Source organism: Theobroma cacao, chromosome 10 (genome assembly GCF_053813885.1).
Source record: "Theobroma cacao isolate CCN51 chromosome 10, ASM5381388v1, whole genome shotgun sequence".
NCBI lineage: Eukaryota > Viridiplantae > Streptophyta > Magnoliopsida > Malvales > Malvaceae > Theobroma > Theobroma cacao.
This window is the reverse complement of record NC_142648.1, coordinates 23,124,679-23,149,993: the sequence shown is the minus strand read 5'-3', so window position 1 is coordinate 23,149,993 and position 25,315 is coordinate 23,124,679. Positions and strand designations below refer to the sequence as shown.

The following is a 25,315-nucleotide window of genomic DNA, read 5'->3' as shown; positions in this document are numbered from 1 at the left end:
TTTTCCATGACAATTTTTTGATCTGAGCTTTTTTTTACCTCAAAGCAACGCCAAATTACACCTGAGTTCTCTATCGATGCATGAAAAATAAAATCACATGATATAAAATTTAAATTACAGAAGCAAAAGGCAAAAATGAAGCTGCAAGGCATCCACCATTGCATAGTAGCAAACTGCCAGATTCTAATCTGTTTCTAAGAAACACATGATCAAACAACAAACTCTGTTGTTTGGCCTGCAAATTATACTCATCCGGATCATACCTATTTCTCGTGACCTGTGAATCGATGTTAACTTTCCCTATGTCTTTCTCAAAACCTTTGACATACTTCCTAATGTCTTGTTGAGGCTCACATATTTTACCTGGTTTGGGAGAAAAGGAAAACTGGAACTTCTGACCCCATTCCCCATCGGTACTGTTCAGAATGAGTTGATCTCGAGTCTGCTCCATGCTACCAATACTGGCTGTTAAATCCAAAGGATCATGGCTGTATGTGAATTGACATTCCTGCAAACATTGAGAGATTTTTTTGTTAGACAATATGGATAACATTTCAATCATGCATGATTTTATACAAAACTACATGATTTCTATAATTGTTGTACTCAAGTACATTCCTATGTCCATATTTTCTTCTCCTTAATTTAGGCCTCAAGAAGGGTTAAACATTAGCCAGTGAAAAGGAAGCAAAAATAACATGGGGATCGGGGAATCATGTTGTAAAACATTGTTCCTGTTTTTCTATAAACATTAATTCAATAAAGGAAAAAACTACAAAACAAAAAACAAGAAGAATTTCTACCCATCCAAACAACCAAACTCTTAAATCGAGACTATCTAAGATATCCCAAAGAAAGAAAAAAGGATAAGATGTTGGACGATAGTGCAACAAAAGACTACTTGCTGAAGAACACACTTCATTTCTCAAAAAAAGTAATCCTAAATGCAATTTCAGTTATTTTTTAACAATATGATGCGGTCTACTTCAACTCACCCCAATCATAATACAAAAGCATATGGAAGGAAATTTTAGCTAGTCAATTGTAAAATACAGGATACTGAAGGTCCAGGTCAAAATGCAACTTGAAAAAAAATTTTTACATCAATTTCATTTAATTATTTAACATTGTCAAATATGAATCTCAACATAAACCTCAGCCCATAATGGTGGTGCTGACCCATTATAACAATTTATCTGACTCATGGGTTGCGGTTGATGTGTTGGTCCCCATGCAGGAACATATATCCTGTATGAGATAAAGGGAGATCAAATAAAAACACTCAAGGATGCCTCCTCTTGCACATAAATATCTCCCTTATGGGATACTGTAGCTTTCACACTAGTGATTTTCTCAAAAGGCCACATTAGATACAAGATAGCAGATATTTATCATAAAAAGTAAAAGAGAAAAGAAAAGAAGGGCTGGACAAATATGAGCTTTGACAAGCACAAGCCTCTAGTTATCACTAACTGGAATGTTATTTGATTTGCTGATCAGTCCAAACATCTGGTTTTAAAATATAATGTAAAGAAAAACATAAAAGCAAAACACCAATATATAAGAAACTTAACCTGTTTATCACGGAGATGATTCCTGAGGAAATTGGAGGCTGGAGTGCTTGAACTTGCATGCGCCAATGATATGTTATCACCATCTAGGCTGCCAACTCCAACTAATTTGAGTGGTGGATCTTCTAGTGATGAGAAGTCAGAGCCATCAAATGTTGATAGCGAGACACACTCATCAAAATAGGCAAGGGCATCTTCAGTTAGACATTTTGAGATCTTCCTTCTCTCAATACTAGACTGTCACCATATTTAGGTAGAATACATTAAGAGAGCATGCAAAGAAGCTAACTTAAAACACCAACATATATGCAAATTTCCAGTTTAAGGATCAAGGAAATACTGCAACTATTTTGTATGCATATCTTTTGTACACACTAATACCATGCAAGGACTCATCATTGAATCTTAAGAAGTCACATTTTAATAGGAATATAACATGAAGCATTGTTATTTCAAATTCCTAAATGATGCAATATGTGTGAACTGCAGTTGCTTCAACTAAAAATGAGATTTATACAGAAGAAAGTGTATTGTTATAGAAAAAAGATGAAATGATTTCTCTACATTAAAGAACCCAACAAATTGAGAAAAGCAGATCTGAAATGAAAATAGAAATCTGGAAAATCTTTTTTTTCCAATATGACTAGTCCATTCGATACAACCCTCATCTGAACAATGATAGGCATGCATAAGCACACATATTGCCTTTGTATAACCAAAGTAAAAGAAAAGCGTGAAGGTGTGCCAGAAAATTTAGTCTGAAAACTGCATATGCCTACTTTTCTTCCTTGACAGGATTTCTTCGTGCTAGGAGTCTTTGGATCTGGAAGCACTTCCTTCAGGATCCTACTAAGTTCCATACCACGGTGTTCCTCTACAGCCAGGTCAGCTCGAAGTTGTCTGGCACGTTCTTGGGACTGCAAGTAAAATGAAAAAGGAAAATATCTACTTTAAAAGCCTTTATTCAGCTAAGAAAGGTGAATAAAAATTTTTACCAAGAAATGAAGACTAAGAGAGTTCCCAAGACATAACATTACACACACAGGAGCAATGTTGACTTATTCTATTATATTGAAACTTGGTAACAAGACAATTACTAATATCTTTTCCTATTAGATTAAGCAATTTATTTAGACATCTGAGAAATTACACTTATTCCAAAATCATGTCCTGAGCACTTGATAGTTCAAAATATGAAATATTTTAGTTATTTTCTATGTTTTAATCAAAGGCTACTACCATAGCCATAAAGAGATGCTCAATTTAGCATAGCATGTTGCTATAATTGCAAATGTAGAAAGATCAAACCTAACAAGGTTCTAGATATTGATTTTCGACAAGATCATAGTCGTATCATACCCTTGTTGGATGTTTATACACTTCAACCTTTCTTCATTTTATCTTTCATTACATACTCCATATTCATTCTTACTCTGCTCACTCCATTCAATCCTTTCCTGCACCATATATTTATTAGCAATCACATTACTCCATTCAGTACAACCTCCCTCCCCTGCTCAAACACATCACTTGAACTCAAATATCGCCCACTCCTCTCTAACTGCTATTTAATAATATCCCATCATTCCTATTATAACAACAACAAAAATAACTAAACCAAGCAGAAAGAAGCTGAAAGGTGAATTCATTTTCAGACTTTACCTTAACGTGTGTGTGTGTGTGCAGCATAATGGAAAAATGTTTTTCAATCATAAGCAGAAGACACTTGCAGAAAGAAAAATTACCTGCTCCAGCTTTGTTGCATATTCTTGTTGTATGTCCGACACTGTACCCTGGTTCACCAAGCCAGGAGGGGTATCAGTCACATCAGTACTAGCAATTGCAGTGACATTACTCCTTCTGATTGCCTGAAATCAAAAGAAGCAATAGCAAATCAGCGACTGGCATAAAGTTCCACTTCTCTGCAAGGAAAACCTGAAGACTGCAGTCAGAGCTGTGAGCACAATGACTAATGCCACATTCAAGTATTTCAACAAGTAAACAAATTTTACAGGTAAGGTCAAAAGCTAAAATACAAAAACCTTACAATTCTATAAGTGCAAATAACCCGAATATATGCATGTACAAGTATGCATGTTGTATTGGAATAGGTCACCAATGTCATTAAAAATTAATGCTAGAAGCCAACAAGAGAATAGCTGTGTTTATCTATCCAATAAAAAACCAACTATATATAGAAAGAAATCAAAGTCTAAGTTTTACCACAAATTTAAGGTCAGTTTGGCATGCATTTTATTGTGTCCACATCTCTTCTAAATTTCACCATTGCATCTCATACAATAATGTCTGTTTCTGAGCTATGATTTGTATGTCTTATGTTACTAGTTTGTTAACTAGCAGGACAACAACAAGGATATTCCAGCAGCAATTATTTGCACCATTATTTAGATTCTGCAGAGACTGCTGATAAAAAAGTCAAATAATTATTAGCAACTCTCTCACTTCATATGATGACTTCAATAATATGTGATATCACATTCCCAAAATTAGGTCAAGGAGAAAACACACAATCTGTAACTAAAATTTTCTATCATGAAAGCAAAATAAATGCTCCAATTATCAGTAAACTATCACAATATTCTTCTCTAGAAGATTAACAAGCATACTGCAGAAACAAAACTATGAAGACAACAGTATTGTGGTGCTCATTATTAACCAAGTCTCTTTTTTGGCAATGCCACTAAGTTAAATTTTTAAAGAAATAACAGAAAATGCAGGATCATAAAAACACTGAGAACAAATCACACTTAATATTTATAAAAAGTAAGATGTCTTTTGACTTAATTGCACTCAACTTAACTCATGTAGAGACCCAAAGGGAAATATTGAATTGAAGAAGCCAAAATTAACTTACGCTCTCCAGCTCATTTTGGATGTCGGAAATTGCCCGTCTCACTTCTGATTTAACAGTTTTGTATATCTCACTAGCACCAGTATCATCTCCCACCAAATTATTCCCCTGGAATGAGGTCAAAATGAAGCATGAAACTAAAGTACATCAGAAGAGTTTGCATCTAATGTGTAAAACAATAAAATTGATCAACATTGACATTCAAAAGATAAACACTTAGGAAACTAGCATTTAGGTATCTAACCTGAGGTTAAACGATCCATTTAGTATAAACCAATTCAAATGACCCACAATCTCACCTCCATCAGTTCAGCTTCTGAAAAAGAACTCGTCGAGACCACATCATCCCATGTTGCAGTTCTTAAACGAGACTAAACAAAGAAAAAACATGAAATATTACCACATCATTACAAAGAAAATCCCTCCCTATTTGCAAGCATACCAAATCAATCTTTCAAAAACATTTTATTCTAAAAAGAGGTCCATTGAGCTAATACCAAACTTGTAGGAGAAGCATCCAAAGGATCAATAGGCTTCCGTTGACTTGACCGTGTCAAACTAGACCTGCTCCTCGCAAAGTTACCCTTTTGACCATTGCTCGATGTAGCACTTAAATTACCTTTATTCCTAGATTTCATCCATAAATTACCTTCTTGCTCCACCTCACTCTGCCCAAAATCAACAATTATCAATAAAAATGAACTTAAAAGAAAAATAAAAAATCAAGTCTCTTATGATATGTTTGGTTATTAGTTTCACCACTTGCTATTTTTACTTTCCGCTTCCTCAAAGTTGCTAAAAATACTAGAAAAATTGATTAAAAATGAAGTAATGACTAAAATGTAACACCAATTCTAACATAATTGATCTATATAAAATAAAAATCATATATTTTATTTTCCCAAAAAAAATCAGATTTCTAATTTTTAATTCTTCAAAGGTATAACTTTCATATCCAAATGTGCTTCTTGCTTTTGGCTTTCAAGAAGCAAAATTCACTGCCATAACTTCAACTCCAATTTGTTCCTTGCTTTTGCTACTTACTCTTTTAACTTCTGGAAACGAAAGGCAAAATGCATCAATTTCAATTTATACAGAAAATATTCTACTTTAATGTATGTTACATTAGAACTAATTGCTGAAATATAATTTTTTGTTTTTACTAATTAGATTTCCATTTTATTTTAGGCTCCATTTGATCAATGCTTTTACTATTTTTTTTTCATAAAAAAAAAAGTAAAAAATAAGCAAAATGCATCAACCAAACCAAAGAAAAAATGTAAACAGCCAAATATTCATCATTCAAAACCAAAATACTTCCATTTGAAACTAAATTGAACAAAAACTCTGATAAAAAAAAATGGCAGAACCTCAGAAGAGGCCAAATGGCTCCTTGAAAGTGGAGTGCGGGAGACAGAGCGGACACGTCTCCTTGTATCCACAACGGACAAGCTCCGAGACAACTCCTTGCTATTCCCCGACGCCGACGCGTGTTTTCCATCAGGGCCAGTTCTGGAAACAGATCTGCCTCTCCTATTGCTATTCTCATCGGCGGCAACTGCTTTGTGTTTGGTTTTGGAAGTAATTTGGTCGGATTTAAGGACGGATTTGAACACAGTTTCGTTGTCGTCGTCGTCGTGATTGTTGTTGTTGTTGTCAAAGAGCGGGTTGTCTCTTTTTATGGAGAATTCGGAGAAGTCGGAATGTGAGGTTCTCGAAAAGGCGCTTACACTTCTGGATCTCCGAGGTGGAGCTGTTGCTGCTCTTTTCGAAGAGTCGGATGACGATGGCGTCGTCTTTCTCGTCGGGTTCCCTCTTCTTAGAGAGGATTCGAACGTCGATGATGCCGCCATTTTTCCTTCTCTAAGGTAGGAATGGGGGGAGACAGGGGAGCTGAAGAAAAGATTAAGGTCCAATAATAAAAAAATAGAAGAGACAACAAATAGAAACTAATTTCAATCCTTGCAGGTCCATTGGTCTTATCATCCTTTGTATTACACCATGTTTCGCTGGCGCTACTGTAATTTAAATTTAGTGGCACATGCTGACGCCTTGACGGCGATGCTTTTGTCCACGTCATCTTGGGATTGCTTGTGCTCAACTGTGTCAACTATTCCATGTTGATTTGGCAATTCAATCACCCAAACTTCAAATTTAATTATTTGCCAATTTCACTGTTTAATTTCTGTTTTTTTATTATGTACTAATCAGAAAAAATTCGACAATTTTAATCAATACAGTAACTTTTCCGTATTTTAATAAATTTTTTTATATATACCAAACACGATAATAATATTTATTTTAATTATCATATCTCGTAAATCATATTATACTATAAAACATATATTATGATATTTATTATTAAAACAAATATTAATAAAAATTTAAAAAAGGATGCGCTCGAACCTTAATGAGCAGTGGCAAAATTACAATCAGCTACTTTATAGATTCAATAATTGAAAGGTTTATTAAATGAAATTTACTTGTGATTATTTAGATTAAAGTTGTGGGGCTTAAGATTATTTAATGTGTATTTCATTTGTTACACTATGTTAAAATTCAGAGAATAGAGAAAAAGGGGTCTATTAAATTTATTTATAAATAGGATTGTATTTAATCCAAGATCAATTATTATTAAATTTTGAAATACACACAAATGTATATATTTTTTATTTATAATTTTGACTGTGGAAATAATATTAGTCAAATAAATATTAAAATTCAATGAATTAGGATTTTTCTCTTTCTTTATTTTAGAACTCTTCAATGACAAGATTTTTAATGTTTTCAAGATAGAAGAAACAACTAGTTTTAGCTTTGTATATTGAACTCTTAATCTCAACATTTAAGATTTCCTTTATACGTCTATCTCCATAATAATATTAGAACTTAACTAATTTTATTCATTATATTATGGACTATAATATTATCTTAGATCAGATTAATTGTCTCGTAATTTTGATAAAAAAATAAATTAAATAATGTAAGTTCAAATTTTAATTATTTGAAAAATCTAACAATCTCTCGTTTTGATTATATTATTTAAATTCAAATTTTAAAAAGCAAATTTTCTTAAAATCGACTCAGTCAAGACAACTGAAAACTTCATCAGTTTGATTTAAAATAGATTGGTCTTAAAGATTACTTCAAACATTTTACTATCCAACAAAATTTGTGACATCAAAAAGTAGCAATAACTGCATCTATAAGAACAACACCTTCACTCTTATCTACATGAATTTGATGCGGTAGTGTAGCAATAAACAACAATACTTTCTTGATGATTTATTTCATTTATTGGATTCATTTGTCAATTATTTTAATTTCTACTTTATGATTTATTAGTAAACTCGTTTGTCTACTTTACACATCTTCATTTGTGCTTTATGTGTCAAAGACATAACCTCGTAACTATCAATTTATATGCCCATCTATGCTTAAAGACTAACATATCTTACGCATTCACATATGCAAAATGCATATATACATAAGCACTTTATTACTAAATATCATAGAATAATCATTATTTATAATAAATCCAAAAACATTAACAACGACCAAACAAAATTAAACATAAAAGCATATAAATATATCAATGTTTAATCCTTCCATTAACCGAGGACATTAAAAGATTCTACAATACCCATATCATAAACATATTTATTGAAAGTGGCAAGACATAGTTCCTTAGTAAGAAGATCAACTATTATGTCATCAATTCCAATAAGCTTTATTGAAATGTCACCATTTTTACAAGTTCTTTAACAATTAAATATTTTATCTTCATATGCTTAACTCTTTTGGTACCTTTTTCGTTAATAGTGAACATAATTGCTTCACCATTATCACACTCCTAGAAATATGCCCATGCGCTGCACACGAAAACAATAATACATGTTGTAATAGTTGTGTTTATTATATTTTTCATTCTATATCTTTTTGTAAGTGAAGACTAAAGTTAGTCGCTGTACTAAAAATTACATATACAAAATGTTATAGTCAGTAGTAAAAATTGTAAAGCAATATTACGACAATTTATAATTTTATGTATTGATTGTTAGCTTAGTTATAAAAAGCCACTACCAAAAAACAAGATTTTTCTGATGAAAGTTTTTGTTAGAAAAAGTTAAAATTCTGTTGGAAATACCTTTTTCCAACGGATTTCTAGCGGAAAAATCTATTGGAAATTCCATCAGTAAAAGTCTCGTAGGAAATACTTTCCGTTAGAAATCTGTCAAAAATTTCTAACGAAAAATTTCGTTGGAAAAAATATATAATCTATCGGCTGTCTTGTAGCAATTTCATTGGAAATTTTCAACGGAGTTTCTGTTGGAAATTTTTTTCAAACGAAATTCCGTTGAAAATTTTCAATGAAATTTTTCATTGGAAAAGCATTTTTCACGGAAAATTCTATTTGAAAAGCATTCCCAATGGAAAATTTCGTTGGAAATTTCCAACGGACTTTTTTGTTGGAAAAGCATTTCCAATGGAATTTTCCGTTGGTGATGTATTTCCAACAGAAATTCTTTTTCTAATTTTCGATGACATGTTCTGTTAGTAATGCTTTTCCAACAAAAATTATCAATTAAAATTTCGATAATAAATTATCAATTAACATCCACAATTGACTTTCAAAATTTATAAGTGAAACACACATTAAAAACTAAAATTCAAAATCAAGTTTATACAATTAAAAATTGTCATAAACACACAATAACTAAAAATGTAAAACACATATAAATATAAAGCTAAATGTGCTATTAAATACCTATACTAAAAAAATCCAAGTTTAGCAATGAAAAAGAGATATCATATTATAAAATGTTACGTTCCTACTTGTTAAGATTTGAGTTTGAAGTACGCGTATTTTCTTGTTTTGAAAGCGTATTAGTCACGATCATTATTTCCATACGTGCCATAAATTTACTTATACTTTTCGTCATTGCATTCTTAATTTCTTCACGTATTTTCTCACGTATCTTACCTAAGTTTTTTGATATATTTTTCACTTTTTCTTCTAATGCAATTGCAGGATTAGTAGCATTTGAGTTGATAGGGCCACACCCAGACTCAAATGTTGCTACATTACTGTGTGTTCCACTAAGTAGAGCTGTAACAAGCACCCGAGTACCAAACCTATACACGTGAAGATGTGTAGTCTCCATCCCTCCAATTGCTTCAGTCCAAGCATGCGGATCGAATTCTGGGTGAGAAGATGAATCTTCACCATACTTCTGCGATAATATAGAATTATACATTTTCTACATAAAAAATTAAAAGATTAGTATTCAATTATGTCATCAACTTTGAAGTAAAAATTAATCAATTTTGTACATAAACTCGTAGATTTAGACTTGTTATCTATAAAATCACTATGACCCGCTAAATGCTTGTGGGTGCGATTGAACACTTCCAAAAAGCTAACATCTCGTTCTATCTCAATTGCTTGCATTTATTTACAACTATATATACTCAATCATAATCCATATATATAAATAACATGTAAGGAAAAACCAAAGTCAAACTACTAAATATACAATTTAAATTTAGTTTGAAAGAAAACCATACATATTAATGTGAAGTAAGATTAATTCATACCATTCTTTTTGCATGAACAACAAATGGAACTGAACCGTCAGTGTGCTTTGGAATGCTTCCTTCTTTTGGCGTTAAATGATTTTGCCTTGCTTTTATCGATTTGTTTTGCCATTCATCTGTACCTTATACCGTATCAATAAGGGCATCCTAAATTTCATTTGTGATCTATTCCCTTGACATGCCTTTGCAATCCCTAATGTTGTTTGTTTTGGCTTCTGTCATTGCTTTATTCCTCTCTTCTGAATGCGTGTTTTTTAATCGATCAGAACAAATTTTATCCTATATTCGTCGAACCAAAACATCATGATTTATAGGCCAAACACATTTTTCCTACATCAAAATAATAGAGTAACTAAAAAAATTGATACAAATTAATTGAAAACAAAAAGTTATAATTTAATTGAATAATAAACATAGTACCTAAAATTTTTTAAACATTAACTCCTTTATGTCATTAGGGACTTTTCTCTATGTCAACCATGGATCGTGGAAGTGATTTTTTATGATCCTTGTTATTGTAGCCGTGACAGCTTGCTCAAAAAAAATACTTGTACAAGATAAAAGAAAATTATTACATGTTAAAATATATAACAAATATAACTATTTCATTATAATACAAGATAACATACCTCTCTCCAATAAGAGTTATGCGTAATTTTTCGAATGGATCTACGGGAGTCTGTAATCCTACACTAGGCCCCTTACACCTTTGACCTTGAAGATGTATCATCTACACTTGCACCTAAATCAATAAATGTGGATCTACGAGAATCGTGAGTAGATGTCTCATTATCTACTTGCTCTGCAAATGCACCTAACAAAGAAGGTGGCTCAAAGGGCATTATTATTGACCTGCTGCATCTGTGGTTGAATGGATAGATCAGCAAACATACTAGCATTTGTAGGCAATGATATAATTCCAGAAGCATTTGTTGTTCTACGTCTCGATTTTGAATGCTTCCCTTTAACTATTGTTCCTATAATATTTTTTTGTTAAAATTCATACATAAATTTTTTTAAGAAAAATTGAAACAAACTATAAAAATCATCTATTTACAACAATCAAAAGAAATTCCTAATCATTTGTACAATAAAAGATGCCATTATAAAGTATTCATTTCAACAATTATAAATATAAACTATAATAATTTTATAACATATCAAGATTTTTCAATATTATAAAATTAAAGTTAAACAACTGTGTAACAAAAGATATAAAACCAATATCATATATGTCTATGATCATCAATCACTTTCACAGTAAGCAAATTCATGTTCTTCATTATTATCATTATCATCACCAAAAGTTTCTTTATCTTCGTCTTCAACTTCATCTTCATCTTCATCTTTATCTCCTTCCATGTCATCTTCTTCATCTTCATCTCCTTGCATGTCATCTTTTTCATCCTCAATCAAGAGATTAACCTCTTCATAATCACCACTTGCTAAAACTGTAAAGTTATCAAGTTCTTCCGATGGAGTAATATTAATTGAAATAGACATATCTTTTTGGTATACTTCTTCATTCAAATCAATTTCATTTTCTCTATCTCCACTACTAGGAATGTGAAATCTACTCCTAGCTTTTGTTTTAAATACTGGCCACCAATCACGTCGATCTCTTTTAGTTGATGGATAACTACTATAATAAACTTGGTAAGCTTGTCCAACTAAAACAAATGGTTCATTAGTGGCAAGTATTGAGTTGTGTTTAATTTCAACAAGACCATGAAAAGGGTCTACCTTAATACCTTTTTTAATATCAAACCAATGACACTTCAATAGCACAACTTTATTTCTAATACCAAAATACTCCAACTCGATTATATCCACTAAAATACCATAAAAGTCATGTTCATAATCATTGTAAAAACTCCCTTTTATGCATACCCCGGTATTCATTATTTTACAGTTTTATCCGTAATTTAGGGTGTGAAACTTGAAACCATTTACAAAGTATCTTTTGTAACAACTTATCATACGTCCTAGACCATGAGAGATTTCAAGTATATGTGGATCAATTTCATCCTTACGTTTTGCAACCTACGAACATGAAATACAAGACCAAAAATGATTAATTACATAATTAATGCATATTTGTTATTAAAAGTTCACTTCTAATTTACGTAAACATACATAATTTTTAAAGCATTTCACAAATCTTGCATCACGTACTTTCTCCAATTCATTTTTCGATATATGCACAACATCTCTCTTCACCATTTTATCAAATATCTTATCATCATACCCACAATTTACAAATTAAAGTTCATTCTTATGATCAATCATTTGAGTTTATGGTAGAATGGTACTTACTTAATATATGGGAGCACTTCTTCACAATTCATTAAAACATATAGCTCAGCAGCTTAAAACTCATCCTCATCTAAAAATCGAGTTTTATCTAATAGACCAAAAGCTTGCCCAAGATGAGTGAAAATTGAAAGACGACCTAGAAAGTCCACGTCTCCCCCATCATCATTACGTGGCATTCGATTTAATCTTGTTCACACAATAGATTCAAAATACCATAAGCAAAATGAGGAGATTTCCTCGATCATATAAGCCTTACATATAGATCCTTCAACAAAGGCTCAATTTTTTGCTTTCTTTTTTAAATGTTGCTAAAACCTAAAAATCACAATATTCATAAAACTTAATAAGTACCTTAAACTCTTATAACAAACTATTTGAAAACAAATAACAAGTATAGTACCTCTCAAATGGATACATCCATCAATACTGGATGGGTCCACCAACCTTTGCCTCGTAAGGTAAATGAATCGGCAAATGCTCCATAGAGTCAAAGAAAGCAGGAGGAAAGATCTTTTCTAGTTTGCATATAGTTTTACATATTTTCCTTCCAAAGCTTTCATATGATCTACAGGTATTTCAATTGTGCATAAATCTTTTAAAAAATGAGACATCTCAGTAATTGCATCCCAAATTGAGCGAGGCACTATATCATGAAAGACAATTGGGAGCAATCGTTGTAAAAAAAATGACAATCATGACTTTTCATCCCATAAAATTTGCAATCAATCTCATTAACACACTGAGATATGTTCGACGCAAAGCCATCAGGTAATCTCAATTGTTTCACTCAAGCACAAACAATTTTTATTTCCTCTTTATTTAAGGTGTATGAAGCCTTAGGCTTGAAAGTTTTTTCATTATTTTCCACCAATTTTAATTCTGGCTGCTTGCAATACACCTTTAAATCTTGTCGGACCTTTAAGTTATCTTTATCTTTCGTCTTTCCCTTACCATCTATCATTGTATTGAATATATTTTCAAATACCTTACGTTCAATATGCATCACACTTAGATTATGACAAATAAGAAGCGTATGCCAATAAGGTAGATCCCAAAATATACTTTTTTCACCCAATTATGTCTTATACCATAACCCGAAATCTTCTACTCACCACATTTTGCTCCAAATGGGATATGAGGAAACGAATTCAAACGTGACAATATTTCTTCACCTGATAATCGAGGAAATGAGAAGTCATGCTCAACTCTTTTTTTTAAGAAATTTGTCTCTCTGCCTCCTAAAAGGATGATTAAGTCGCAAGAATTGCCAATGACAAGAAAAAAAAAAAAGGTTTCCTACCATGATCCAATATGAAAGACTTAGAACGTTCCATACAATATGAACATGATAATCAACTATGAGTACTCCACCCTGACAACAAACCGTAAGTAGGAAAATCATTAATTGTCCATAATAATGCTGCCCTCAGTTAAAAATTTTGTTTCCTATATGCATCATACTTGACAACACCCTCGATCCACAATACTTTCAACTCATCTATCAAAGGCCTCAAGAAAACATCTATGTTTTAGCTTGAAATTTTCTTCCTCGGAATGACCACATTAAAAAATGTATATTGTTGTTTCATACACATCCATGGGGTAAATTATACACACAGAGCATTATTGACCAAACAGAATAATATTTCGCAGTCGGTCCAAAAGGATTGAAACCATCAACACATAACCTTAGTCTGACATTTCGAGGTTCCATTGCAAATAACTCAGGTGTGCGGTTGAAGTGTTGCTAAGCTTCACCATCAATATGGTGTCTGAGGACTTCATCATGACTTTGGTTTTGTGCATGTCAAGTCATATGTTCAGCAGTTTTACCTGACATATAAAGCCTTCGAAGCTTTGGTATAAGTGACAAGTAACGTAAAATCTTGTAAGGTATTTTCTTCTGCCTTTTCACACTTGATTTTTTCAGTTTATACCGAGGATGCCCACATATCATACAATGCTCCAAATCAGCAGTTTCTTCATAAAATAAGATGCAATTATTTTTGCAAGCATAAATTTTGATATATCCAAGTCCAAGTTTTGCTACTTTTTTTTTTCATTTTATAGAAGTGAGTAGGTAAAGTTTCATCTTATGGCAACATATTCTTTATTATCTCCAATAGCCGATTAAAACATGAATCACTCAAATTAAACTTTGACTTAACATTTAAAAGTTGTGACACAGTTGAAAGCATTGTGTGCTTTGTGCAACCTGATCACAAAGGTTCATTTGCATTACTTAACAAAGAGTAAAAGCTGGTTGCATTTGGATTTGGATCTTCTTCCACAAACCTTGATTGATTATCATGACTATAATTGAAAGCAACTTCCGGACCCATAGCATCCCTAACCACTCTAGTATATGAATTTTCTATTTCCTTTTCATATGTAGGTTCCCCATATTCCCCATGTTCCCCATTACTAGCATATGGTTCAACTCTATCTTTACTTCTTGATGATTGTCCAACATCATGTTCACCATGTAAACTCCATATTGTGTAAGCACTAGTAAAACCTTTTTTAAAGATGTGCTTTGCCACCTTATCGGAATTTAGAAACTTATTGTTATTACATCAAGAGCAAGGGCATCTAATCTTATTCTTTCACATAAATGTAGAGTTAGAACATGCAAAATTAATAAATTCTTTAACTCCATTTATAAATTCATCTCTAATGAATCCATCAGAAGTTAAGCGGCGGTACATCCAAGATCGATCTCTCATCATTTTGTAATCCTAAGTGTCATAGAATATAACAGTCAAGAGTAATTTCCATTCTTGTTTACAATAAAAATTGTTAACAATTACATTCCATTATGAAAAACTAAGTTAAACATTTTAAATATAAATTAAAAAAAAATAATAACATGTCAAGATAGTAAAAATGATTTCATACAATTACCTAGTGTTAAGTATCATTCCAATTTCATAACATATTAATAACTATTTCGTATAATTTTGCAACACAAAATTAAAAACAAGCCAGAAAGATAAAAGATAATAAAAAGCCTAAACTCAAATTTAAATAGAAACCAAATAGTAAAATAATTGAGTTTCGATAATAAAAAGGGGAATCTAAACTGAATCCCTGAACTGAACTAACCTAGTTTTTTCTTTGAAGTTGAAAATCAAAGCACCAATGATTGCATACAGCTCGAACTAGGAAGCAGCTAGTTCAACAGGAAAAAATATATGTATTTTGAGGAGCTAAGCAACAAAAGAAAAGAAAAGGAGTAGAGTCAAAGAACATAACTAATATATTTTTAACTTTTTAATCGTATATGAATGAGTTGGTCTATACATGTAGTGTACAGCACATAACTAATATAATAAAATAAATTTTAAAAAAAATACTACCACTTCAAGGGTAGAAGAAAAACCATTTCATTTTCAATATTTTTTCTTAACAAGTATTTTTTTATATTTTTGTTTTGATTATAATTCACCTAAAATCTTAAATGCCATTAATAAATTTCATTAATGACTTAATATCATCTACACTGTTTTTGTTATTTGAGCAATGTTTTATTAAATTACACCAATGCTTTCCTCCTTTTGAGCAACTATTCAAATGTGATTCTTTGTTTGTTTCTTTATTTGTCTATGTTGTTGTCTTTATCAATGCATACAAGCAATAACTACTAGCAACCAATGTTTTTTGCTTCAATTTTTTTTTTAGGTTACCTTTATTATTTCTCTTTTAACTGTTGTTTGTGGTTTTTCAATGTGTAAAGTTCCTACATGTATAGCCTAGCTGTGTGCTACACATAAACAGAGCACAACAAATGTCAGATCTACATAACAAAGTCATATAACTTGTTGCAATTGCAGTCAATTTGAACACCAGTCACTAATTCAACTTAAATTAAACCGTAGAAGTTAGTCTTAATGACTGATTGTAGATCAATTCATTAGATTGCTAAGAAGCTGCAGCATACATGCCTTAGAAAACTAAGGTAATTTATTTCGGCATTTAAACAAAAGGAACCTTATGAAAAATCCCACTATAATGACACTATCCTACATGAAATAGATCTACAACTTCGCTTGTTCTTCCTAGTTACTTCGATGACTAAAGATTTGGTAAGAGATTCAAGAAGCAACAACTAACCTTGACAAAATTTGGTCAAGCTCCTTCGCATATGAAACAGCAAGAACAGCATGAAGCCAATCCTTGTCAATATTCACAGGTGTTACTCTTAAAGGGTTAGCAATAGGATCTGCACCAATTGGCAAAGCTGATCTTGGGGCCTGTGGACCACCACCTTTTATTTGATGACTTTGTTGAGCATTTGTACAGAATTTCTCAGTTGTAGATTTGTACACAGAGGAAGTGCAGATATTAGAGAGCAAAATAAGGATCCTTCAAAAATAGCACAACAAAGGGAGATTCGCAGCAAAGGTAGCAAAACAAAAAAATTTTCGAAAAGTGATGAGTGAGCCAGCAAATAGGTTTCTGCCTCTGGTCTTAGCACAGAAAAAGGAAGCAAAGTCGAGAGATTTTGAGTCATGTTTAGGGATTAGTATTTGAGTCATATGGGTTTGGTTTCTTTTGAGACTAAGTTGGAAAATTTTAAAATTAGTTTGAATGGGTGGTAGTTTAGTTTATTTTTCATCTAAACACAAGTTCGAGTCTTTATAGTAACAAAAATTTAAATATTTTAAAATTTATTAATAAATGAATAATTGTTAATAATAATAAAACTTTAATATATTTATATTAAACTAAAATCAATATTATTTTGTTATTTAATTATAATATATTGTTTATTAATTACTAACTAAATTTATTACTTTGTAAAATATTAATTACTTATTTAAAATAAGTGTAAGTATATAATATGTTAATTTTAATAGTACATATTTATATGTATTACTTATATATATATATATATATATATATATATATATATATATATATATGAATACGAAATTAATGACATAATTTATAAATAAACCTATTAACATACATATAAGTTATATCATTTAAAATATGTAACTTGTAATTTCATATTAATACAGATTTATAAATAAATAAATATATAGTTAATATTAAATTACTATGAATATGATTTGTATATGTACATATAATAAACTAATATATTTTAAGTATATATTATTAATTAAGCTTACAATCAATTCTTCTAAATTTATATTAACTAATATTAATATACATCTAGTATTATTATTTTTGCATACCTTATATATGGTGTTATATATTTATTTATTTATTTATAAATAGTACTCATGATTTCAATTATTAAAATTTAATATGAAACTAATCGTAAAGGATGAAGTACTCAAAGTAATATTAAAATGATCTTATATGAATTTAATCAATGTAAAACATAATGTTATATTACTTAATTTATTATATATATATATTAATGACACAAATTATATATTATAATTTGATATATATTACAAAGTTTGTATAATTAATTGTCAATATAATTTTATAAAAACTATGATAAAAACTAATAAAATTAATAACTATAATCATATAAATAAAATTTACTATAAGCTTACATATAAAACATATTAATATATATATGTAGGATATTTTAATATCTCATATACATACATATATATATATATATATTAACTTATAAAGTGATATCAATTAAAGCATATAACTTGTAGTTTTATATTAATACAATAGGTTATATATTTTGTTTGTGAATAATACGGTTTATATATATATATTTTATAGCTATGATGCTAATTTGTATACATACATATAATAAACTATTATATTTTAAATATATTATATTAATAAGTTTATTTTATATCTATCTTTTTAATTTATATATATATATATATATTAAATCATTAATATTAATACGTACATAAAGTATTATTATTTTTTGTTTAATTTATTATTAGATCTTATCATGTATTTTTATAAAATTAAAATAATTATTATGTTCTTTTTATCAATTTTTTAATTTTATAAAATTAATGAATTTGGAACTATTAATTTGTAATTTATGATTCAATAAAGTTTTCAAAATGTAAAAAAATGAGCAAAGGAAAACATATTTAAATTTTTAAATATTATAAACTTCAGTATGTATATATTTGCTTTTATTAATATCTATTTTTTATAAAGGATTAATAAATTTTTTAAAAATTTTATTATATTTTAAGTAAAAAAAATTTTAAAGATAGTATTACCAAAAAAAATTTTAAAGATAGTATTGCCAACAGAATTTTCCAATATAATGTTTTGTTGGAAAATTTCCATTGGTAATGGCTTTTCCCAACGGAAAATTCCGTTGGAAACTTTTGCGAGCTTTAAATTTTTTTAGGTCTTTAAACTTTCAAACGGATTTCTAACGGATAATTTTCTATTGGAAAATTCCAATGGAAATCCGTTGGAAATTTCGTCGAAAAATTTGTTGGGAGAAATTTGTTTTTGCACTAAAAAAATCTCCAACGGATTTCCAAATGAAAATATTCCGTTGGTATATTTCTATTGAAAATTTGACGAAATTCTATCGAAAAAACTCACAAAAATTTTCGTTGGAATTTCGTTGAAAATATATGTTAACAGATGAGCATGAAAAAGCAAAGAGGGATGTAAGCATTTGTCAAGACCCGGAACCTCCCTCAGGCCCATGACAATCATCGCGACGTCTCGGTTGACACTCATTATCCAGAATGCCAACCGGAACCCCGTAAGGCTTACATATCAGTTTCTTTCCTTTCCTATGAGCAATCATTGTTAAATATTGAGTTTTTAGAGAATATATACTATTTTAGATCAAAAACAATCAAAATAAAATTTTCGCCACACAAGAGTATTTTGGTCATTTTTTTCTCAAAAATTTCGAAACTGGCTAAAACGTAATATACAAGTACAAAACACATAATTCATATTCAAAATGAGTTTAAAAGTCTAAAATCTTCATTTAAAACGAAATTACGGTTATTTGAATATAATAAGAAAATAAAAGAAATATTAAGAAAAATATTCTATTTTCTTATAAAACAATATTTATAAAGTTATACGTGAATAATTTTTATAACGTAAAAGCCAAATAAATTTATACATACTGAAATACAGTAAACCAAAATATTTAATTTAATTTACAATAACAAGAGGGCTCCCGAATAAACAAAAGTAAAGAGGACTGTGAACCTACGATTTGGAAAATGCAGATCCAATGGTAGTCCTCGATGAGATCAGCTATCTACAGTCTATACTGAACCTGAAATGGGTGGAAAGGAGGGTGGTGAGATTATAAAATCCCAATAAGTAAACAGACATTATCATAAATATCTAAAGGCGAGTAAAATGGAGGCCAGTTTAAACAACAAATTTCAACCCATTTCATAATGTTTCCAATTTATTTCTTAAACCATAAAATATTTGTAATTTACCAAAACAGTTGTTAAGGCTTATGTCTTTTATTAAAACAAGGCTCAAGCCAAAACTAATCCTCGAGGATACCTTGACCGAGGCATCTAACCGAGTCCGCCAAGGGTGTTAAAATATTCACACGTGAAACACATTTTTATTTTTAAAACCAGCCGTTCCTTGGCGTTGGCCGAGTTACACATTCACGTGGGGGTTCGACGTGAAGTGAGCTCTAATACTACCCCGAGAGTTACCCTCCTCGCCTCTACAACCGAAGTAACTATATAACTTGGTTTACCGTGCCCCTCTAATAGGTAGTCCACGAAAACCCGTCACTGCAGTGACTAACCCACCAATTTTAATAAAATTTCGACAGTATAACGTGGCTTTTATTTATTTATCCAGCCTGCATAGTAAAAACAACTTACATAAATTTCTCAATGCATTCACAAAATATAGCCACATATACTCATTTCTCATAAGCCATTTCTAGGAAAATATATATTTTTCAAGTCAATTTGCAGCCTCCAATTACTCAATTTCATAATCAATACAATATATTTTTATTTGTCACATTTATTCCTAAAACATCAAAAATCCTGTTTTAATCTCGTTCTCATTTCATAAAATACATAAAGGGCATTTAAAAATAAACTCTAGATAATTTACAATAATAATAAGTTTACTCACCGTTTGTACAAACTAAAAGCTTTCTAAGCGCCCCGATCACTACTCGTCGGGTACGACTTCTTTGCCTTTTTCGGAAGGCTCTCCTCCTAGACACATTACAAAAATTTATACAAGTCATCACATTGATGCTAAATCACTATATAATTAACTTAAATCCTATACTAATGCATGGTATGAAATGCAATAGCCTAAAACGGCTTAAACGCGGTATTAACCTATTTTTGGCACTTTGCTCGATAAATTGCTAACGCGCTCCATTTTAGCTCTAAATCATCCCATTCTCTCTTCAACATTTCTAACCATTAAATATCAGCCAATAACCTTCTAAAAACAACAAAATCAGCTCACTCCTTTCCTTGAAAAATTCGGCCAAAAATGGGACATTAAGTCGGTTAATTTTCTACTTTGTTTTTCTATCACGTTTAATCGTTTTTCATCATTTTCTCTTCATTTTTCTTAGAATAAAATCAATTCATCATCATTGTACAGCATTGAGCATCCAGCCAAGAGTGGGTATTGTGAAAATTTAATGATTTCTTGCCCAATTTAATTTCTAAACACATTTGACTAACTAAAACTATCAATTTAACTAAAAATCAAAACCTAAAAATTTCAATTTCTCTCCCCTAGAATTTCGTCCAGCCCTTGATATCACTTTTTGATCTCTCTCCTCAAGCATGCTAAATGGAAATAAAGGCATAGGAAAGGTAAAAATCAAGCTAAAATCGAAAAATCTTACCAGTAGACGCGTAAACGGTCAAAAACCGCGAATTCCCCTTTGAATTTTCTTGTTTCTCTTTGGTTTTTCTTTTTTTCTTCCTTTCCTCTCTATTTCCTTTCTTGTTCTTCCTTATGGCTAGCCAGCACTTAAAATGGGGTTTAAATGGGCTGACTTTTCATTAAAATAATATTATTTTATTTAAAAATACCACATGTCACTTTTTCATTGGTCCATTTTTAAAATTTCATCCATTTGTTTCCAAATTTTCACCATACAGTTGTCCCACATATCCATAGCTTAGATAAAATTCTCAGACTTATCCAAAGTCTCGGTGGAGTAATTTTTAAAATTTACACTTTTGTCCCCGTAAAAGTAAAAAATTACATTTTTGCCCAAAAAACTGAAAAATTGCCCATAGACATATTTTTCATCCCTTATACTCATACTATTCTCCAATTTGTCAAATTTGATCTAAATTCTCTCAAAATCTCAAATTTTGTCTGCGGATGGTAAAATTACAATTTTGCCCTACACTCCATAAATCACCAGAATGAAACTTTTTCACTTCCTATCATTAAATTATACTCCAAATAGTTAATCTTGGTCAAAAATTTCACTCCATGATCAAATTATTATCTTAGGTGGCAAAATGACGATTTTACCCTTGAATATCAAAATTTCCAATTTTACCCAAAATTAACCCTCGAACTCTGAACAATCATTTTTTAGTCATTTTTTGACTATAAAATATTAAATTTCATCCTACAATTCCTATTTGAACTAGTTCGAGGTTAAATCAACTCAAGTGTACCATGAGGTATAATACCGAGTTTCGTCTATTCTTAGGTGCTTTTCCTAGCAGAATAACATACTACTCAGTGCATGTATGTCATGACATGTGTTTATAGGGTCAGGTTTTACAGCATTCATCATGATATCCTCTTAACCAAGGGGAAAGCGTGCCCCTAGATCATTGCAAAAGTTTGAGACTAGTTAGTCGATAATGTCTAGGCCACATCCGAGTGGCAGTGTCGATTCGAGAAAGCCTAACAAAATCGCCTGATAGAGAAAGATGGTAGCTAGTAAAACACATAGTGGATTCTTTACCTTTTGCATTACATTAGAAGAAAATGGTACAAGTTCTTATCTCGTATTAAGATGATGTGAGCCCTTTGTTGTTGTCATTGTGTTGTTGATGACTACGAAGCCATGCATATTTCTGATGATGTGTTTGTTTTTCTTGTGATTGTGTTATGTGTTGTTAATGTTTTACGATTTGAAAACATGTTGTTGAAGATTGCGGAAACCTGCATATTGGTTATGATGTTTTTTTTTTTCTTATTATGATTGCAGTTCGAGATGCTGCAAAGCCCAACTAGATTCTCTGAGGTTTTCGAATGCACTCACAAGCGATAAAAAGGTGCCAAAGAGTTTGTGGACAACAAGTCGAGAACTGTTAGTGTAAGTAATAAAAATGAGTCAATTTATTTGGATTATATTATTATATATATGTATATGTTACTTAACAATTTAATTAATATAAATGTCATTTCTTTTTTTATTTGTAGGAATCATGTACATATGCTTTATCACAGAAGTACGATAATGATCCAACATCTCAGCCGGAGTTCGAACTAGTAGCATGGTTTGAGGCAATTAGAGGGCTGTAAACCATTCTAACCCATGTCTACAGGTTTAGCACCAGGATGGAACCTGCTACACTATTTGCTCTAATTGTGACATTTGAGTCTTCTTATGGTCCGATACCTTCTGCTGATGCTGCACAGGTTTCTTCGTCTGACCTAAGGGCTATCAAGAAATGAAGAGCGATGTGAAAAAGTTGAAGACTTGACATGCATCAAATTAAGTCCATCATGAAAGTTGTATTTGAGAGGCTTCCAAATCTAGCTGGCGAGTTTTCATCATTACAGCAATCACATCCTTAATCACAACAGCATTTACCCCTTTTTGATGATTTTGCCGAGACACAACCATAATTCCTTTTCATTGTAGTATAGATTCCTTATATTAACATATTTCAAGGATTTTCACATAACACTTCTTTTTTAATTTTTATAAATTTTATACTTTTTTCTATTTTATAATGCATTTTGGATTTTTTTAAAAACAAAATACTTGCTTTTAATATTAATATTATTATTCAATACAGGAAATACAAATTAAAAAAATTATAAATTTAATTATTACCAATAGAATTATTGACAAAATTTTCTCAATATCAATGAAAAAAATTAGATGTTAATTTCATCAGCAATTTCATAGGTAATTCCATTGGTAAATTACAGACGGATTTGCCAACCATAAATTTCTATCCGTAAATTACTAACAGAGTTGCTGATCGCAACTTTTCCATCGGTGTTTTTACTGACCGAATTTGCACGTGAATTTCTTATATCACCAATGACTTCCCCGGCTGACAGATCGACAACTTTATCGATGGAGTTAGCAACAAAATTTTCAGTAAGTAAATTTACCAACCAAATTTTTATTTATTGATAAAAATTTATGACCGACGAAGGTATTTACGACTGATTACCGACAAAATTATTCATTGATAATTGACATTACCAATGAAATATACACCTTTACCAACAAATTTTTCCGTCATTAAAACCATTTTTTTTAGTAATATTTGTTCATGAAATATTGAGTTTGTCAACTTAGCAGAGAGGTTATGCAGGGTCGGCGGCCCTTGGGTGAAGCCACCCAAGCAAGGGCTTTAGGCTCCTAATTTGGGACGGCCTCAATTTTAGAGAAAATTTATAGTTTATAATAATTATAATATAATTAATTATATTAAAAATATATAACAAAAAAATATATATAAAAGTAATTAATAAAATTATTTGTTCTTTTACTTTTTTAATTATGTGCATAATAAATCTCAATTTTTTATTACTTCCTTATTTTTAGAATGCTATTAATTCTTAATTATATTTTTTTATTTCTAATAAACTAACAGTTATATGTATTTAATAATCTCCAACAACTATTTTTTTCTCACTTATTTATCTTATTTCCAATCAATGCATTTAATGATTTCCAACAACAATTTTTTTCCCTTTATATAAAACTAATTATTTTTTTTCAATGTATAATATCTACTTTTGAAATCTTCCTTTCTTTTTTGCACATTCTTCATTTAACTTTAATTTTCATAAGAAGTCTGTTCTTTTATTATCTTCATAAAGTTGTGAGCCTCATTTACGGTTTGCAATAAACATTCAACAATTAAGCACTATTGTTCTAATCTATACAGATTTTTTTACTTTAATTTAGAGTTTTATGTTATTTTTATTTTATGTGATAGTTGATTTATTTGAATTAGAAATTTTGATTGTTGATTTTATATTAGCCATTTAAAAAATATAAGATAATTATAATAGTTAAATATTTTTGTACCTCATGTCAAATCAAAAATATGAATTTGGTTATTCAAGTAATTTTTTCACTTCAAAATAGATTTGAACAATTTAATATATATGAAAATATTTTTAGTTTTTTATTTAGCGGTAAAAAGTTAAAGTCATTTGATGATAATAGTTTGAAAAAATATTTCCTTAATCTTGAATGTTCCTTAAAATATAACAACTATTCTGATATTAATGGTTTAGATTTATTTTCAAAATTAAAAATTTTAAAAGAAATTATACAAGAAGAAAATAATCCAATTAACATACTTAATCATATAAAAATACTCGATTATTTTTCAAATGCATATATTGCTTTTAAAATAATATTAACAATTCCAATAAGTGTTACTTCAGAAGAAAAAAGTTTTTTAAAACTAAAATTAATAAAATTTTATTTAAGATCAATAATATCTCAAGAAATATTAAATGGATTGACTATATTATCAATTAAAAAAGAAATATTAGAAGAATTTGATTATAAAAATTTATTAAAAATTTTACATCTTAAGAAGCTAGAAAAATAAAATTTTAATAATTTTTTTAAAATTTTAATAAAAAAAATTTTATTTAAATATTTCATTTTAGATTTTTAAACTTATTGGGCCGCCGTTGAGGTTATGAAGTCAAAGATGCCATCAATACTCCACAGCAACAAATTAAAAGTATTAAATATGGCTGGCGGAAACTTTTTTTATAGAAATGGTCATGTGCACCTTAATTAATGAATTAAATTCTTTTCATATTTCCT

The 25,315-nt window shown here is 30.1% G+C and overlaps 1 protein-coding gene across 1 annotated transcript; it reads right to left on the bottom strand.

The window, feature by feature from the left end:
- Nucleotides 1-6,401, bottom strand: LOC108663559 (uncharacterized). Its single transcript, XM_018128594.2, has 8 exons — nucleotides 5,814-6,401; nucleotides 4,941-5,111; nucleotides 4,743-4,814; nucleotides 4,447-4,551; nucleotides 3,317-3,439; nucleotides 2,351-2,488; nucleotides 1,575-1,808; nucleotides 1-508 (listed from the first exon to the last, which is right to left on the bottom strand). Exons 1-8 carry the CDS (start codon nucleotides 6,294-6,296, stop codon nucleotides 110-112), a joined length of 1,725 nt encoding a protein of 574 aa, XP_017984083.2. The 5' UTR covers nucleotides 6,297-6,401; the 3' UTR covers nucleotides 1-109.
- Between the last annotated feature and the right edge of the window lie 18,914 nt (nucleotides 6,402-25,315).

Excerpts from the sequence above, each read along its gene's own strand:
- LOC108663559 (XM_018128594.2), bottom strand. The coding sequence starts at position 6,296 with ATGGCGGCATCATCGACGTTCGAATCCTCTCTAAGAAGAGGGAACCCG. Across the intron at positions 4,552-4,742 it reads CAGAAGCTGAACTGATGGAG|GGGAATAATTTGGTGGGAGA; the intron begins GTGAGATTGTGG and ends ACCTCATTCCAG. Across the intron at positions 2,489-3,316 it reads ATGCAACAAAGCTGGAGCAG|TCCCAAGAACGTGCCAGACA; the intron begins GTAATTTTTCTT and ends TTTTACTTGCAG.